Source organism: Lutra lutra, chromosome 10 (genome assembly GCF_902655055.1).
Source record: "Lutra lutra chromosome 10, mLutLut1.2, whole genome shotgun sequence".
NCBI lineage: Eukaryota > Metazoa > Chordata > Mammalia > Carnivora > Mustelidae > Lutra > Lutra lutra.
The window spans coordinates 61,032,479-61,052,744 of NC_062287.1; the positions used below are offsets into that span (position 1 = coordinate 61,032,479).

General features: G+C 37.0%; 2 protein-coding genes across 4 annotated transcripts in view; both read left to right on the top strand.

The window, feature by feature from the left end:
• Positions 1–17,052, top strand: LOC125080133 (olfactory receptor 52N2-like). 3 transcript variants are annotated; one of them, XM_047693997.1, is made up of 4 exons: positions 8–61; positions 571–700; positions 13,472–13,660; positions 15,512–17,052. In XM_047693997.1, exon 4 carries the CDS (start codon positions 15,562–15,564, stop codon positions 16,522–16,524), a length of 963 nt encoding a protein of 320 aa, XP_047549953.1. In that variant the 5' UTR covers positions 8–61; positions 571–700; positions 13,472–13,660; positions 15,512–15,561; the 3' UTR covers positions 16,525–17,052. The 3 variants fall into 3 exon arrangements, with proteins under 3 accessions (XP_047549951.1, XP_047549953.1, XP_047549952.1); XM_047693995.1 differs by lacking the exon at positions 571–700 and having other exon boundaries at positions 1–61; XM_047693996.1 differs by lacking the exon at positions 8–61 and having other exon boundaries at positions 539–700.
• LOC125080132 (olfactory receptor 52N2) overlaps positions 15,510–20,266 on the top strand; it is a 20,688-nt gene continuing 15,931 nt past the window's right edge. The window contains exon 1 of the mRNA XM_047693994.1: positions 15,510–15,549. The gene's annotated coding sequence lies outside the window, so the exon portion shown is untranslated. The remainder of the gene's footprint in view (positions 15,550–20,266) is intronic.

Below are 20,266 nucleotides of genomic sequence, written 5' to 3' on the forward strand. Positions count from 1 at the left end.
ACTCACGTCTCCCTGGCCTCTGGCTGTGCTCCGAGCTCACCCAGCCTGCAACTGGTTCAAGGTAATCCCGAGCTGTGAGCTCACTCCTTGGCCCTGTCTCTGTAGCCAGCTTCCCTGTTCTAATATCTGCAAGCTCTGTGACACTCAGACACCCCCGATCCTTCTGTGACCCTGCGAGACCTAGGCCACCCTGGCCCCGTGTAGGCTTAACCCCGGTTTAGCCTCTGGAGCAATGTCCCTCAGTGGAGCAGACTTTTAAAAGTCCTGATTTTATGCTCCGTTGCTCCGCTGCTTGCCGGGAGCTGGCCCCTCCCCCTGCAGTCTATCTTCCCGTTGCTTTGGATTCACTTCCCCGCCAGTCTTACCTTTCAGAAAGTGGTTGATTTTCTGTTTCTAGAATTGCTGTTCATCTTCTCTTTGATCTCCCATTGGATTTGTAGGTGTTTGCAATCTTTAGATAAGCTATCTAGCTGATCTCCTGCTACCTGAATAGTCTCAGTCTGCTACTTCTCCACCATGTTGACTCCTCCCCTGAAGTGAACTCTTAATGATTAATGCTCTTTGATCTAGGGCACTCTGAGGGAGTATATAGAAAAGAGCAAAGCAGGTCAAATAGCTGAAAGACTCCGGAAGATTGGGGAAGGCACCTATGTAAACTGTCTCAAGTGTTGTAGGGAAGCCAGAAACACTTCCCCAGAATGTTTGTGCTGAATTCCATGGGTTCTGTCATCTTTTTTATTCCATATTTATGTGAAACTTGTATAACTTAAGAAAAAATAATTCTCCTTGTCTGCTCATTTCTTTCTGGGTAATTATTTGGATTCTTATCCATGTAGTTATGTACATACAAATGAAGCTGGAATAGACATGATCACTGAAGTTCATTATAATCTGAGAAATATGCCTTAGAGTTGATATCAAGCAGAATTTTGAGAAACACAGTGGACACATTTGATGGGTATTTGAGTAAAGTTTTTATGAGTAGAGGAAAGGAGACTTAAAGAAAATCTATGTAATTTTCCAATCAAGATGTCTGGGCTTGACTTCTTTACTTGACTTTAATACAGGGGGAGAAATTGTTAAGTGACCAGGGACAGTGAAGAAAGGAGTACTTTATTTATATTTCTGGAAATAACAGAGAAAAAAAAAGAAATAACAGTGAAAAAAGTAACAGAAGTAGAAGGATAAATGTGGTATTCAAAAATAGGAAGACTGAATGAAAGTGAAAAATAATAAAAGCATAACACAAGAGGTAATTGGAGTAATAGAATGTGACCAGGAAATCGATACAAGTAGATAGTTAGGTGGAAATCTTAATTATATTAAGATTATATTCTTATTACCTGCTAACATGATAAATAATTATGTATATAGTGAAATCATTATAAAATGTACAAATCACATCATATATTTTTGCAATATAATTTCACATTAAGAATAAAAATCTGTGTTTTTAATGCTAACATTATAAATTGCCTCTATATAATGTAAATTATGAACTTATAATCAGCAAAATAGCTATGTCTTTGAATCATGTTTTCGGATTTTGTAAATTTTACTCAATTAAGAAATTTCCTTTTTAAAAAATTTTTTAAAAGATTTTATTTATTTATTTGACAGAGAGAGAGAGAGATAGCAAGAGAGGGGGAATACAAGCAGAGGGAGTGGGAAAGGGAGACGCAGACTTCCTGCTGAGCAGGTAACCTGATGCGGGGCTTGATCCCAGGACCCTGGGATCATGACCTGAGCTGAAGGCAGATGCTTAACTTACTGAGCCACCCAGATGCCCCAATTAAGAAATTTTCTTTAAGCAATATTAGCAATAAAATACTAGCAAAAAGATCACAAAACTACTTTTCCTAAACTTCCATTTAAATATAAATATATATTTAAATATGTATATTTTAAAATATATATATTTATATATACTTTTAATATATATAGTTATATATATATAGTGTCAGGTATAATAATGATTCATATATAGTATCACATTGAACTTCTAAGTCAGAACTATGGAATAGCTATGATTATCCACATTTTATAGAAGAGGAATATGATACACAGACAGACAGATTGGATGAATCTGAAAACACTAAGACTAAAATGTAAATACAATCATGTTGCTAGGCCTATGCTATGGGGAGGAAGGTGTGGGGGGGCAACTACAGCAATAGCAACAAAGCAAAACCAGAACATAAATTTAAAAATATGAAGAAATAAAATGTAATAAGCAACATTTATTTAAGGCACTTGAGTAATAATTCCCAATTAATTTTATGTCATCTTCACCATTATAAACTCAAAAGTGGGTTTCATGGAAATAACAACATAACTCTGAAAACTGACACAACTGAATTAGAACAAGCAGGTTAGAATAATTGAGGGTTTTTTTTTAATTATAAGGTAGACTTGATAGAAGGAAATTCTATTTAGTATTCATGGGGAGAGAGAGAAAGAAGAGGACTAAAGGAGAGGAGAGGAAAAGACTGGAAAAAAAGATGGTGGAAGACACTTCAGTTCAGATTCTTTCTCCTGCCCTAGAGACCAAGTTGTGAGCAGAGCTCAATGGGCTTGGTGGAAAGGCCCAGCCCTCCCACATCAATGTCACACAATTTGATTAGCTCTAGAACCAAGGTATCAGGTATAAAGTACTCATGATTAGATTACAATTTAGTTAAATCAAACTGCTTTTCAAAGTAGGAGATATTAATATTCCTCGAATTCTATCTCACAGTACCAATGAACAACAAATGTACTTTTCTTTGAAATGAATAATACTAGACATAGCTTGTGTTTCAAAATAACTTAAAACTATTTTCAAAGTAGTTTTATAAAAAATGATTAAGACTGCACAAAATTAGCTTAATTATTTTGTGGCATGTATGAGCATACATGAGAACTTTGAATTTAATATTTTTATATTTGAGATAGGGAGTCAAAGGCATTTCAGTCAATTGAAAAGAGGTTAGATATTGGCCTGGAATTTCTCCTGATCCCTTTGGAGCAATAATATCTGTAGAAACTGAACAATTGTGCACGTCTATCTATCTATTGGGTAATTTTATGTCAAATAATCAAGGCAAAGTTTGCTTTATCCAGACAATGCCATCTTCATGCACTTGAATACAGCCGAAACTTTGGAAAACAAGAAGGCATAAGGAGTTTGTAGGCTAATGTGCACAGTACTGAGGGTGCAAATTGATGCCAGCTGGCTGCGGAGAATGAGCTGATGTGAAGGGGGGCATTTTGCTCAGGATGATTCTCAAGGATAAAATACTGCAACCTACTGTAGTGATAAGAACTCTGGTTGCATAAGAGACTCTTAATCTCACAAAACAAACTGAGGGTTGCCGGGGGAGGTGGGTAAGGGGTGGTTGGATTATGGACATTGGGGAAGGTATGTGCTATGGTGAGTGCTGTGAAGTGTATAAACCTAGTGAGTCACAGACCTGTACCCCTGGGGCTAAAAATACATTATATGTTAATAAAAAAATTAAAAAAAATTAAAAAATGAACTCTGGTTGCAATGAAAGCTGGTATTTGGAGGTCATAAAAGAGGAAAATCAAGCAGAAAGAAGAGAAGAGGAAGAAGGATAGGAAGAGAAAGAAATGGAGGAAAGGTTATCACAATCTGAATATTGTACAGAAAGACATGGTATGATGAGAAGGAACAGATAACAATAATTTTAAAGAAAGGCAAAGGAGAGATTTGGAGGAGGGGTGCAATTATACTCCCTTATTATTGCTTCAAGTATAGGGACTCCATTTAGACTAACATCTTAACTTTTCATCCTAAATCTCATGCCTCTGAACAGGAAAACCTCCAGTTATGTACATAATAAAGTTGTCGACACTTTGATAAAGAAGTCAATGCAAAACCCAAGATTTAAAATGAAATTAGGACAACGTGGAAAGATATGTGAATAAGAGAAAGGAAAATAAAAAAAAAACAAAAGTACGATTTGCATAATTAAACTTTGTAGGTACAGAGAGGAGTCAGATGGCAGAGAAGTAGCAGGCTGAGACTACATCAGGTAGCAGGAGATCACCTAGATAGCTTATCAAACTATTGCAAACACCTACAAATCCAATGGGAGATTAAAGAGAAGAAGAACAGCAATTCTAGAAACAGAAAATTGATCACTTTCTGAAAGGTAGGACCGGCGGAGAAGTAAATCCAAAGCAATGGGAAGATAGACCGCAGGGGGACGGGCCGGCTCCCGGCAAACGGCAGAGCAATGGAGCATAAAATCAGGACTATTAAAAGTCTGCTCCACTGAGGGACATCACTCCAGAGGCTAAACCAGGTTAAGCCCACGTGGGGCCAGCGTGGCCTAGGTCCCACAGGGTCACAGAAGGATTGGGGGAGTCTGAGTGTCGCAGAGCTTGCAGGTATTAGACCAAGGGAAGTTGGCTACAGAGACAGAGCCAAGGAGTGAGCTCTCAGCTTGGGGTTACTTTGAACCGTCACAGGATGGGTGAGCTCGGAGCATGCCCAGAGGCCAGGGAGATGGGAGTGATTGGGCTCTTTTCTCTGAGGGTGCACTGAAGAGTGAGTGGGGTCCTGAGCTCTCAGCTCCTCTGGGCCGGAGACTGGAAGGCTACCATTTACATTCCTGTCCTCCGGAACTCTACGGAAAGCGTTCAGGGGACAAAAGCTCCTGAAAGCAAACTGAGCAGATTACTTAGCTGGACCCTGGTAAGGGCGGTGCAATTCCACCTCAGGTAAAGACACTTGAGAATCACTACAACAGGCCATTCCCCCAGAAGATCAACAAGAAATCCAGCCAAGACAAAGTTCACCTACCAAGGAGAGCAGCAGAATTCCAGTGGAGGAGAAAGCAAAGCACGGAGCTCATGGCTTTCTCCCCATGATTCTTTAGTCTAGTGGTTAATTTAATTTTTTTTTATTTTTTTTTTCTTCTAATATTTTTAACTTTTACTGTTTTCTTTTTTAACGTTTTTTAACTAGCTTATCTAATATATATATATATATCTTTTTTATATTTTTTCTTTATTTAGTTTCTTTTTTAAATTTTTTTTCTTTTTTCTGAACTTCTTTTTATCCCCTTTCTCTATCCCACGATTTGGGGTCTGTTCTGATTGGTTAAAGTGCATTTTCCTGGGGTCTATGCCACCCTTTCAGTGTTTTATTTGCTCCTTCATATACTCTTATCTGGACAAATGACAAGGCAGAAAAATTCACCACAAAAAAAAAAGAAAAAGAGGTGGTACCAAAGGCTAAGGACCTAATCAATACAGACATTGGTGATATGTCAGATTTAGAATTCAGATTGACGATTCTCAAGGTTCTAGCCAGGCTCTAAAATGGTAGGGAAGATATTAGAGAAAACCTCTCGGTAGATATAAAAGCCCTTTCTGGAAAAATAAAAGAGCTAAAATCTAACCAAGTTGAAATAAAAAAAGCTATTAATGAGGTGCAATCAAAAATGGAGGCTGTCACTGCAAGGATAAATGAGGTAGAAGAAAGAATTAGCGATATAGAAGACCAAATAACAGAGAATAAAGAAGCTGAGCAAAAGAGGGACTAACAACTACTGGATCACAAGGGCAGAATTCGAGAGATAACTGACACCATAAGACGAAACAACATTAGAATAATTGGGATTCCAGAAGAAGAAGAGAGAGGGCAGTAGAAGGTATATTGGAGAGAATTTCCCTAATATGGCAAAGGGAACAAGCATCAAAATCCAGGAGGTGCAGAGAACCTCCCTCAAAATCAATAAGAATAGGTCCACACCCTGACAACAAATAGTAAAATTTACAAGTCTTAGTGACAAAGAGAAAATCCTGAAAGCAGCCCGGGAATAGAAGTCTGTAACATACAATGGTTAAAAATATGAGATTGGCAGCAGACTTATCCACAGAGACCTGGCAGGCCAGAAAGAGCTGGCATGATATATTTAGAGCACTAAACGAGAAAAACATGCAGCCAAGAATACTATATCCGGCTAGGCTATCATTGAAAATAGAAGGAGAGATAAAAAGCTTCCAGGACAAACAAAAACTGAAAGAATTTGCAAACAACAAACCAGCTCTACCAAAATATTGAAAGGAGTCCTCGAAGTAAAGAGAGACCCTAAAAGTAGTAGATGAGAAAGGAACAGAGACAATATACAGTAACAGTCACCTTACAGGCAATACAATGGCACTAAATTCATATCTGTCAATAGTTACCCTGAATGTTAATGGGCTAAATGCCCCAATCAAAAGACACAGGGTATCAGAATGGATAAAAAAATAAAACCCATCTATATGTTGCCTACAAGAAAGTCATTTTAGACCCAAAGACACCTCCAGATTTAAAGTGAGGGGGTGGAAAAGAATTTACCATGCTAATAGACATCAGAAGAAAGCTGGGGTGGCAATCCTTCTATCAGATCAATTAGATTTTAAGCCAAAGACTATAATAAGAGATGAGGAAGGACACTATATCATACTCAAAGGAACTGTCCAACAAGAAGATCTAACAATTTTAAATATCTATGCCCCTAACATGGGAACAGCCAACTATATAAACCAATTAATAACAAAATCAAAGAAACACATAGACAATAATACAATAATAGTAGGGGACTTTAACACTCCCCTCACTGAAATGGACAGATCATCCAAGCAAAAAAGCAACAAGGAAATAAAGGGCTTAAATGACACACTGGACCAGATGGACATCACAGATATATTCAGAACATTTCATCCCAAAGTAACAGAATGTACATTCTTTTCTAGTGCACATGGAACATTCTCCAGAATAGATCACATTCTCGGTCCTAAATCAGGTCTCAACCGGTATCAAAAGATTGGGATCATGCCCTGCATATTTTCAGACCACAATGCTCTGAAGCTAGAACTCAATCACAAGAGGAAATTTGGAAAGAACCCAAATACATGGAGACTAAACAGCATCCTTCTAAAGAATGAATGGGTCAACCAGGAAATTAAAGAAGAATTGAAAAAATCCATGGAAACAAATGATAATGAAACCACAACGGTTTAAAATCTGTGGGACACAACAAAGGCAGTCCTGAGAGGAAAATATATAACGGTACAAGCCTTTCTCAAGAAACAAGAAAGGGCTCAGGTACACAACCTAACCCTACACCTAAAGGAGGGGGAGAAAGAACAAGAAAGACACCCTAAACCCAGCAGGAGAAGAGAAATCATGAAGATCAGAGCATAAATCAATGAAATAGAAACCAAAAAAACAACAGAACAAATCAACGAAAATAGGAGCTGGTTCTTTGAAAGAATTAATAAGATTGATAAACCCCTGGCCAGACTTATCAAAAAGAAAAGAGAAAGGACCCAAGATAATAAAAGCATGAATGAAAGAGGAGAGATCCCAACGAACACCAAAGAAATACAGACAATTATAAGAACATACTATGAGCAACTCTACGCCAACAAATTTGACAATCTGGAAGAAATGGATGCATTCCTAGGGACATACAAACTACCACAACTGAACCAGGAAGAAATAGAAAACCTGAACAGACCCATAAGCAGTAAGGAGATTGAAACAGTCATCAAAACTCTCCAAACAAACAAAAGCCCAGGGCCAGATGGCTTCCCGGGGGAATTCTACCAAACATTTAAAGAAGAACTAATTCCTATTCTCCTGAAACTGTTCCAAAAAATAGAAATGGAAGGAAAACTTCCAAACTCATTTGACGAGGCCAGCATCACCTTGATCCCGAAACCAGACAAGGATCCCATCAAAAAAGAGAACTACAGACCAATATCCCTGATGAACACAGATGCAAAAATTCTCTCCAAAATACTAGCCAATAGGATTCAACAGTACATTAACAGGATTATTCACCACGACCAAGTGGGATTTATTCCAGGGCTGCAAGGTTGGTTCAACATCCGCAAATCAATCAATGTGATACAACACATTAATAAAAGAAAGAACAAGAACCATATGATACTCTCCATAGATGCTGAAAAAGCATTTGACAAAGTACAGCATCCCTTCCTGATCAAAACTCTTCAAATTGTAGGGATAGAGGGCACATACATCAATATTATCAAAGCCATCTATGAAAAACCCACCACAAATATCATTCTCAATGGAGAAAAACTGAAAGCTTTTCCGCTAAGTTCGGGAACACGGCAGGGATGTCCATTATCACCACTGCTATTCAACATAGTACTAGAAGTCCTAGCCTCAGCAATCAGACAACAAAAGGAAATTAAAGGCATCCAAGTTGGCAAAGAAGAAGTCAAACTATCACTCTTCGTGGATGATATGATACTATATGTGGAAAACCCAAAAGACTCCACTCCAAAACTGCTAGAACTTGACAGGAATTCAGTCAAGTGTCAGGATATAAAATCAATGCACAGAAATCAGTTGCATTTCTCTACACCAACAAGAAGACAGAAGAAAGAGAAATTAAGGAGTCAATCCCATTTACAATTGCACCCAAAACTATAAGATACCTAGGAATAAACCTAACCAAAGAGGCTAAGAATCTATACACAGAAAACTATAAAGTACTCATGAAAGAAATTGAGGAAGACACAAAGAAATGGAAAAATGTCCCATGCTCCTGGATTGGAAGAATAAATATTGTGAAGATGTATATGCTACCTAAAGCAATCTACACATTTAATGCAATTCCTATCAAAGTACCATCCATTTTTTTCAAAGAAATGGAACAAATAATCCTAAAATTTATATGGAACCAGAAAAGACCTCGAATAGCCAAAGGAATATTGAAAAAGAAAGCCAAAGTTGGTGGCATCACAATTCCGGACTTCAAGCTCTATTACAAAGCTGTCATCATCAAAACAGCATGGTACTGGCACTAAAATAGACACATAGATCAATGGATCAGAATAGAGATCCCAGAAATAGACCCTCAACTCTATGGGCAACTCATCTTCGACAACAAGGAAAGAATGTCCAATGGAAAAAAGACAGCCTCTTCAATAAATGGTTTTGGGAAAATTGGACAGCCACATGCAGAAAAATGAAATTGGACCATTTCCATACACCACACACGAAAATAGATTCAAAATGGATGAAGGACCTCAATGTGAGAAAGGAATCCATCAAAATCCTTGAGGAGAACACAGGCAGCAACCTGTTCCACCTCAGCCACAGCAACATCTTCCTAACAACATCACCAAAGGCAAGGGAAGCAAGGGAAGCAAGGGCAAAAATGAACTTTTGGGATTTCATCAAGATCAAAAGCTTTTGCACAGCAAAGGAAACAATTAACAAACGAAAAGACAACTGACATAGTGGGAGAAGATATTTGCAAAAAACATATCAGATAAAGGGCTAGTGTCCAAAATCTATAAAGAACTTAGCAAACTCAACACCCAAAGAACAAATAATCCAATCAAAAATGGGCAGAAGACATGAACAGACATTTCTGCAGAGAAGACATCCAGATGGCCAACAGACACATGAAAAAGTGCTCCACATCACTCGGCATCAGGGAAATACAAATCAAATCCACACCAAGATACCACCTTACACCAGTCAACATGGCTAAAATTAACAAGTCAGGAAATGACAGATGCTGGCGAGGATTCGGAGAAAGGGGAGCCCTCCTACATTGTTGGTGGGAATGCAAGCTGGTGCAACCACCTTGGAAAACAGCATGGAGCTTCCTCAAAAATTTGAATATAGAACTACCCTATGACCCAGCAATTGCACTACTGGGTATTTACCCTAAAGATACAAACGTAGTGATCCAAAGGGGCACATGCACCTGAATGTTTATGGCAGCAATGTCTACAATAGCCAAACTATGGAAAGAACCTAGATGTCCATCAACAGATGAATGGATAAAGAAGATGTGGTTTATATACATAATGGAATAGTATGCAGCAATCCAAAGAAATGAAATCTTGCCATTTGCGACAACATGGTTGGAACTAGAGGGTATTAATGCTTAGTGAAATAAGTCAATCGGAGAAAGACAACTATCATATTATCTCCCTGATATGAGGAAGTGGAGATGAAACCTGGGGAGTTAGGGGTGTAGGAGAAGAATAAATGAAACATGATGGGATTGGGAGGGAGACAAACCATAAGTGACTCTTAATCTCACAAAACAAAGTAAGGGTTGCTGGGGGGAGGGGGGGTCTAGAAGGGGGGTGGGGCTATGGACATTAGGGAGTTATGTGCTATGGTGAGTGCTGTGAAGTGTGTAAACCTGGCGATTCACAGACCTGCACCCCTGGGGATAAAAATGCATTATATGTTTCTAAAAAAATAAAAATAAATTTGTAGATACAATGTAGATGGCTCCAGCACAATTTACAAACAGAAGAGGTTTCCAGAACAAATTAGTGCTGAAACTGATGCTGTGCTAATTAGGTGGTAATTATGTAGAGTGAGGATACAAGGTGACAAGTGATCCAGGAAGAGGGAATGGCCTGCTTGAAGGTCTGAAGGGTACTATGGACCACACCCAAGGGATGGGAAACAAGAGTAAGTGGGCTAAAGCAGGGGCCAGTTCTTCATGAATTTATAGCATATAAACATTTTTTTTCATCTAACGCATTACCTGTATGTTGTTTGGTTATTGCTTTTGCTTTCTTTCATACAAAAAAAAATCTTATATCTAGGAAGTCAAATGACATCATGGAGTCATTTTCAGACTCCAGGGTTAAAAACAAGAGAGAACAAGTCTTAAACAGATGAATGACCTAGCCTTTCCATTTTGGAATAACAATTTTTTCTGTGATACAGAAAGTGTCAGCAATTTTTTTTCAAAATAAACTATTTGCAAGAGTGCCTAAGCATATAGGAAATATATTGAAAATATTTGTAATAGATGTAAGTTAAATCTTGGCTTCATATCTTATACTTCTGATATATATAATTAAATATAAAAATGAAATTCCTAAAAAATGGAAATAAAAAATTACTTTACTAAGAATGCTTAGCTCTGTAGATTCCTAAACTCAGTGTAAATATTTATGAGCAAAAGTGATAGATTGTAGGACACCCTATTATCTTTCTTTCTAAAAAGTCCCCTAGAAGATCTGATGCAGTTTAGTATAACCAGTTTGGGGATCAAGTTAAGAACCCCTGCTCTATGTTTAACTAAAATTCATATCAATTCTTATTTCTCTAAATTTCAAATCTAAAAGGAGAAACTTTATACTGGGACTCATTTGTAATTTTGTAGTATATATAGCTGCATTTATTTAAATTATATCAAAATAATTTTCTGTGTGTTCCATTGGTTTTTTGTTTTGTTTTGTTTTGTTTTTTTACAAAACCAAATTTTTATGTAATTGAAAGTCTTCCCAAGTAGTGAATTTGAGAGTCTCTGACAGTTGTCCCCACTTATCCACAGGGGAATATGTTTGAAGAGCCCCAGTGGATGCCTGAAACCATAGATAGTACCAAACTCTATATATACTATGTTTTTTCCCATACATCCATACCGATGATAAAATTTAACTTATAAATTAAGCACAGTAAGACATTAACAACAATAATAATTATGGGGAACAATTATAACAATGTTCAGTAATAAAAGTTATGTGAATCTGGTCTCTCTCAAAATGTCTTATTTCACTGTACTCACCCTTCTTGTGATTATATGAGATGACAAAATGCACAGTGATACATTGTTTGGCTACTACTGACCTTCTGATGGTCATCTGCCTCTGATCACAGCTGACAAGTAGCTAAAATAACAGAAAGCTAAATAAGGGGGAGATCTATGGTACTCTTATCTAGCAATGTCGCTAAGGCAAAAAGCTAAACAAAACAACATCAACACCACAGTTCATACATTAAAATTTTATGAAATGCTTAATATTAAAAAAAATTCTGGAAATATATACACCAGAATTTAAGCTCGAATTGCATTTAGTTGAGGCATTAGGTGAGACGTGAGTTTATGGAGTAGTGCAACTTTATTTTCTCCAGTATGTCATTTCTCATAGAAGGGTTGAAATATGGAAAGATTTTTCCTCAATAAAAGAAAGGAAAGGGAAAATAATTCAATTTCTGTCAATCATAAAATAAAATTTAAGGCCAAATAGTTTCTTGGAAAAATGTTTGCAAACTATGACAACAAATAGGCTTATATTTAGTATTGAAGGTGCCTAGCAAGCAATAAATACAGACTAACACCTCCACTAAAAATGGATAAGGAGGATATGCACCTGGGTGGCTCAGTATGTTGAGTGTCCAACTCTTAGTTTTGTTTGGCTCCAGGCATGATCTTAGGGTCAGGAGATCAAGCCAAGCTGGCTCCATGCTCAGCATGGAGTCTGCTTGGGATTCCCTCTCTCCCTCTCCTTTTGCCCCTCCCTCCTGCTCATTCTCTCTCTGCGTCTCTCTCTGTTACTCTTTCTCAAAATAATATAAGATAAAAACTCTAAGAAAAAAATGAATAAGGAGGTGAATGAATAATCAAAATATGAAGAAAACAACTAACAAAACCACTTGAACCACTTGAAAAAATGTTCATAATCACTACAAATGAAGTTACTTTTAATTGAAGTTAAAATACCAAAGAGATGTATTCTCACCAGTCCAGCTGGGGAAAAGAGAACATATAATAACCAATACCCTCAATGCTATATGGAAATGAAAAGCAACACAATTTTATGGAGATGATTTTTTCCAACACTTATAAATATAATTAAAATTATCCATGCCTTTTGATCCCACAAACTTAACAGTTCTATTTCTTCTTTTCTTTTTAAAAAAGATTTTATTTATTTATTTGAAAGAAAGAGAGAGAGAGAAAACAGGAGTAGGGGGAGGGGCAGAGAGAGAAGCAGACCTCCCACCTAGCAGAGAGCCTGATGTGGGGCTCAATTTCAGGACCCTGGGATCACGACCTGAGCTGAAGTCAGATACTACCAACTAAGCCACTTAGGACTCCCTTACTTCTTATCTCGTAGGAGGGAAAAATCAGTAATGCAGAATGGATTACAATATCCATAGAAGAATTATTTTTGTTAGAAAAAATGAGGAAATAATTTAAATATTCAAGAGTAGTGAATTGCTTAATTAAATTTGGCATAGCTATTAGGTGAAAGAAGTTTAGCTATTGAAAATTTTGATTTCAAGGTATACAGAATGACATAAGAAAATGTTAACAAAATAATATTAGGAAAAGAAGAAAAAAGTATTTAAAACTCCATATACTCTGAAATTTATACAAAACCAGAATATTTAAACATAGTAATTATAAAATGAGTAAATGAAGTACAGAAAATATTTTGAGAATGGTTATTTCTCTGTATTGGATTTACAAGTGATTTTTCAACTTTTTCATGCTTTTTTGCAGTTTTCAGATTTTCCACATTAAGGATATATTTCTTTTGTAACAAGAGAAAAAAATTTTACATGATGTTAATCTCTTCCAGGGTTGGTGGTCACTAGCCTTAATATTTGTTTTTGTTCTTTTCTTTTCTATTCAAAAGTTTATAAATATAGATCTGTTACCACAAGGCTGACGGTTTATTCTCTTTCCATGAGAATTCCTCTGAGACATATAATTCTGGAGACTCAGTCCGCCTGGGACATCCTGCTGGAGATTCTCCAGGGAAACTGAAAATCCTATGTAAGAAGATGCCATCCCAGATTTTGAAGAACTCCTAAGTATCTTCAGCCATGAATAGAATTGTGCTGAACACTGAGGTGAGTGTGGGGAGTTCTCAAAAATAGCTATTTTAGGGAAAGTAAGAATATTGATGGCTAAGAATACAATAGCCTAGAATATGCAGATGGTTTTTAAAAAGGCTATATTTGTTGGGGCGCCTGGGAGGCTCAGTGGGTTAAGCCTCTGACTTCGGCTCAGGTCATGATCTCAGGGTCCTGGGATTGAGCCCCACATCGGGCTCTCTGCTCAGCAGGGAGCCTGCTTCCTCCCCTCTCTCTGCCTGCCTCTCTGCCTACTTGTGATCTCTCTCTGTCAAATTTAAAAAAAAAAATCTTAAAAAGGCTATATTTGCAAGAGGCAATGCATTTCTTTTTCCCTTTCACTTCTGCAGAGGTAATGGATCTCTTTCTTCCTGGGTGGACTTAGTCTCATTTTCTAGTCGCCCATTCATTTCACTGTGGTGTTCGCATAAAAGATGGCAGACACCAGAGACTGTAATCTTTACATTTCTCTGGTCTAGGACTATGAAATGATGGCTCCTCCATGTGGGGACATTTCTGGAGATGTCTGGGAGAACTCTCTCATAAGACAATCATCTTAGGAACCAGAGACCGTGAGCCTGTGTAATTTGTATTCTTTTGTATCATCTCTGTGGTGACTTCTATGTACCCTGGGCAGAGGGAGGACACAACAATGGTTTCCAGATTATTTAGGTGACAGGAATCTATGTCTGGCATCTTCACAGCTATGTAATACATGTTGTCACACTGTAACTATTTATGTAGTTCTACCAGGTGGTGCAAATGTTTGGCATTGGCGTTGCTGCATGGAAAGGTGCCCATCCAGACCTTAAGGACCATTTTATTTTTCTCAGATGAAAAAAAATTTTTTTAACTGTTTGGTGACTTCAAGCTTTCCCAAACATCCCTGAATCTGTAAATTCCTTCAACCATCATTCAGTTCTTTCTATTATGTTTACAAGAAATTGCAATCCAAAAATATAGTATTATCTTTTGTACTGATAACCTGTCCAGTTATTACAAAAGAAATACTATTTAAATTAAACATTATAAACAATTAGTGATCTTAGAACTTCACGGGCTTCTTAAATGCAAATCTTATATTGAAAATGGATAGGAAACTAATAAAGAAAAAGTGCAAAAGCAGAAGGGCAAATAGAAAAGATGCTATATCTGATTGAATTCACCCTTTTAATAATATTTTTACTGAAATTCAATAAAACTTGCCAATATTTTAGAAGTATAAGTACTTTTTTCTTCTCAAAATATTCCTTTAAAATTTCATAGTGTAAAAAGGCATGATACTGATGTCAGATACTAAGTCCTTACCAATTCAAACATTCATTTATTCATATATATTTTATTGAGCATCTACAATGTATCATCTTAAGCAAGTTATATGGAACATTATTGGCAAATTTTACATGCATTATAGTTTTCTTCATAATCTTCAAGGCACGACAAAAGTCCTACTGATAAGGATGAGTTAGATCAAGGTGATCCTCTAAATATACAAACATGATTTTAGTGATAAGACTCATGAAGAATCCAAGAGGAGAAAATAGGAAGTGGCTTTTTGGGAGGAAAAGATAATTATAGCTCAGTTCACTACTTTTTACCAGAATGTGATGGAATAGAAGAGGTGTGCTGAGGAGAGGTTTAGAAAGTCAGGATAGTTATTTAGACAATCCAAGGAGACATCAAGTAGTACTGTTTAATTATTTTTAGATACAATAGTTAAAAGACTCTCTTGCTAGAGTGGGAGGAAAAATACTTTCTTATCAATACAAGGTTCATGGCACTTGTGGGTATTATTATCCAAACCACTCTCTCTTGTCTGGTTTCTAACCCCACTTTTCTCCTATGTAGGAAGCAATTGCTGACAAAGGATGTAAAATGCAGACTTCCTATGAGCCACTATGTGTTGGGGAAACAGCTCCAGCCTGACCCCAGGATTCTTTATCTTGAATGGTATCCCTGGCCTAGAAGCTGCACACACCTGGATCGCCCTGCCCTTCTGCTTCATGTACATCATCTCTGTCCTGGGGAACTGTGGGCTCATCTACCTCATCAGCCATGAGGAGGCCCTGCACCGGCCCATGTACTACTTCCTGGCCCTACTCTCCTTCACGGACGTCACCCTGTGCACCACCACTGTACCCAAAATGCTGTGCATATTCTGGTTCAACCTCAAGGAGATTGACTTCAACGCCTGCCTGGCTCAGATGTTTTTTGTCCACACGCTGACTGGGATGGAGTCTGGGGTGCTCATGCTCATGGCCCTGGACCGCTACATTGCCATCTGCTACCCCTTACGTTATTCCACCATCCTCACCAACCCTGTCATCACCAGGGCTGGTCTTGCCACCTTCCTGAGGGGTGTGCTGCTCATCCTCCCATTCACTTTCCTCACCAAGCGTCTGCCCTACTGCCAGGGAAACTTCATTCCCCACACCTACTGTGACCACATGTCTGTGGCCAAGGTGTCCTGTGGCAACTTCAAGGTCAATGCTATCTATGGTCTCTTGGCAGCCCTCTTGATTGGGGGCTTTGATATGTTCTGTATTTCTGTGTCTTACACTATGATCTTGCGAGCAGTGGTGAGTTTGTCCTCTGCAGATGCTCGCCAGAAAGCCTTTGGCACCTGTACATCCCACATATGTGCTATTGTCATCACTTATGTTCCAGCCCTGTTCACCATTTTTACTCATCGTTTTGGGGGACAAAACATTCCCTACCATGTCCATATTCTGATTGCTAATCTCTATTTGATGTTGCCTCCTACCCTGAACCCCATTGTTTATGGAGTCAAGACCAAGCGGATCCGGGAAGGAGTCATCAAGTTATTTCTTAAAGAGAAAGATGTCTTAGTTATGAAATAAATTCATGCGTTAATATCCAAAATCAAGGAAAGACAAGAAATGTTTCAGAGGAGATTCTTGAGCATAACTTTAAAGTCAGTGGGTTCATTGCAGAAAACGATATGCATTGAATATCTACTATAATAACTGAATTCTTTTTCATAAAACTCATCAATGATAAAAATTGATTAAATAAAAAAGAATGTCTCCTAAAGTTGAGGACTTTTTTTTTTCTCGAAAGGAATTTCACATTAATGTAATTTCAAAGCTGTTTGGAAGTCATTGCATTGCTTAAATTCCTAATATGCTTTTCCCATGAAACAAATTGCAAATGGGATGCACATGAGAAAAAAAATTCCTGATCCCATATTTGGTATTCACCCATTTTTGGCAGGAAATCCATTATAAAAAGAAGTGTCAGCATCTGTTTCTTAAGACCCTTCACTCATGTTTTAGTGACTTCATTAACCCTCTATTCCTTTTACTGCATAATTTAGTATAACTTGTTTCAGTTATGTAAACTATCTCATATCTATCTAAGCTATGTTGAATTTCCAGTATCAAGGAGAATGATTTTCATGTATTTCTATCAATACTACCTAAATAAAAGATGGAAAGATAGCAAGGGAATAAACCACAAAATCTTAAATCAATTTTCTGAAGATAATTCTAGGATATTTTTGAAGTAGACAGAGAATAAGTCTTATAAATGGTTGTAAAGTGGTAGTAAAAAAAAAAAAAAAGGGAATTCACCAGAAAAATTGATAGGCATTTAGGTTTGGGTGACTTCATAGACTTTTTTTCCAACCTTAGTCACCACAGCTGAAAATCTATAAATTTTTAAAAGATTTATTTATTTATTTGACAGAGAAAGAGAGAGCACAAGAAGGGGGAGCAGCAGGCAGAGAGAGAGGGAGAAGCAGAATCCCCACTGAGCAGGGAGTCCGATGTGCAGTTTGATCCCAGGACCCTGGGATCGTGACCTGAGCTAAAGGCAGATGCTTAACCAACTGAACCACCAGAGTGCCCTAAAAATCTTCTATAATTTGACTCCAAAGTGAAGTTGATTGCCAAAGAAAGTTTACATAATGATCAAGCCATTTGCAAACATTGGCCCTATCTCCTGTAACCAGGCCCTGTTCCCACACAGCAAAACATGGAGAACTAAGAACCTGCATTGGACACTGAACAAGCCTGAATATACCTTTTATATTGATTTCCATTCCCTGCACACTAAGGAAATCTAGCTCTGGATGAAAAGTTTTTGAGTTTTGTAGTTTTATTGCCAATCCAAACCTTATACCACCACTGGTGAAATGCATATTTATTAATATTTAAGTACATCATTGAAAGTAATTAGAAAAGTATGTCATTCTTCCACCAGAATTTTGAAGACAGCAATATGTAATTTGGAGTTTCCTGAAGTTACATCGCACTAAAAATGTTAAGTTTGTTATTACATTATATTAGGTTGATATTTTGAGGGTCTCTAGCCTGTGTAGGAGTTTGAATATAAACAGGAATGAATAATTCCCCCAACACTCCAAACACATGGATATCCTGAATTAAATATACTTATGAAATTATAGAGAGTAAAATTAAAGTCAAATAAATTAATTAATAAAGATTTCAAAAATAAAAAAGAAAATCACAGAGGCAATTAGGAATTACTCAAATGACTTCAGTGTTGGGACTCTATTGCCTGTGTGGTAAGGCTAGACAAAGTGAGAAGTCTAGAATCTGGAATGACAACATAATCTTTGATGGAAACTAAAATACCTATGCCTGCCAGCCCAAAGGAAAAAAAGTATATTACTATGATATCTACTATCTACTACCACTATGAAAATCTGAGACTACACAAATGCAACACATATCACTATAGATGAATCCAAAAAAGATAAAAACATACAAAGACATTTTCTGGCAATAGTTTTTCCCTATACATTCATTGTGTCTCATTTAACTGCTTACCCCCATATTGAGAAACATATATACCCATCTTCAACATAATGAGAAAAAGTGCAAATATAGAAAACAATCAGACAGGAAGTAGGTATTAAAAGGGAGGGATAAATATATAAAGGTATATATTAATACATTTAGTCCACAAATCTTTACTAATAATTACTGTAGGTGAGGTTATGGGTGGGATGGACCTTGATTTCAGTAACTTATGGGAATTGTATATTGTACACCAGCAGCATGGTAAGAGAAGAATGCTCCCTCAGGAGGAGAGAGATCAAACTTGGCTAAAAAGTGTAGGTGTAGTAATTTGTATATTATTCTCCTCTCTCTGTCTGCATATGAGAAAGGCGAGAGAGAAAGGAAAAAAAGATATTTATAATCTGTGTTTATTGAAAAACACTGAGAATAGACAAATCCAACTCTGGTTGAAGGCAAATAAAGAAGCAACACCATCACAGATAATAATTTTATTGTGTCTATAGTAATATCCTAGTAAGCAAGAAGGAAATGACAAGAATCACAGATGTCTAAATTATACAATGTTAGATTAAAAAGACTAAAAAATGTTTCAAAAGTGGTGATGATTTCATATAATCTATGAAAAAGGAGAAAAATATCATAAGGATAGAAATGCCTTAGGTGGACAGATTAGAGAATGAGATATGGTAGCAGAATGGAACCAAACAATGATAAATGAGTAAAAGAAAGCTTAATTGGGAAGGTAAAAACATGATAAAAATTAAAATCTATGATTAAAGAGTAAGGAACATGTTAAATTTTTCAATCAGTAATTATTATAAATTAGTAATTACCATATACTAGAAGGATGCCTGAAGAGGAAACATAAATAACCATGGTGTAAATAAAGCAGAGCTCAGAATACTAGAACAAAAATATGCAATGCCATAAAGAAAATAACAGGTATAAAATTAATATTGATGTATGTATGCAAGTTAAAGTGTCTATCACATACAAAGGGGAAAAAAGCACTCCAAGAGACTCATTACAATAGACAGTTAAATATCTGAACTACAGTAATGATAAAGAAAGCAAATACAGTTCATATGTAAACAGGAAATATCAGGTTACATGTAAAGGAAATAAGAGATAAGAGAAATTTTTTAAAATTTTATTTTATTTTACTTTTTCTCAGTGTTCCAAAATTCATTGTTTATGCACCACACCCAGTGCTGCATGCAATATATGCCCTCCTTAATACTCACCACCAGGCTCAGTTTGTTTCTCAGAGTTCACAGTCTCTCATGGTTTGTCTTCCTCTCAGGTTCCCCCCAACTCACTTCTCCTCTCCTTCTTCCAAGTGTCCTCCTTGTTATTCCTTATGCTCCACAAATAAGCAAAACCATATGATAATTGATTCTCTCTACTTGACTTATTTCACTCAGCATAATCTCTTCCAGTCCCATCCATGTTGATACTAAAGTTGGGTATTCATCCTTTCTGATGGAGGCATAATACTCCATTGCATATATGGGCCATATCTTCTTTATCCATTCGTCTCTTGAAGACCATCTTAGTTCTTTCCACAGTTTGGTGACTGTGGCCATTGCTGCTCTAACATTGGACTATGGATGGCCCTTCTTTTCACTACATCTGTATCTTTGGGGTAAATACCCAGTAGTGCAATTGCAAAGTCATAGGGTAGCTCTGTATTTAATTTCTTAAGGAATCTCCACACTCTTTTCCAAAGTGGCTGCACCAACTTGCATTCCCATCAACAGTGTAAGAGGGTTAACCTTTCTACACATCCTCTCTAACACTTGTTGTTTTCTGTCTT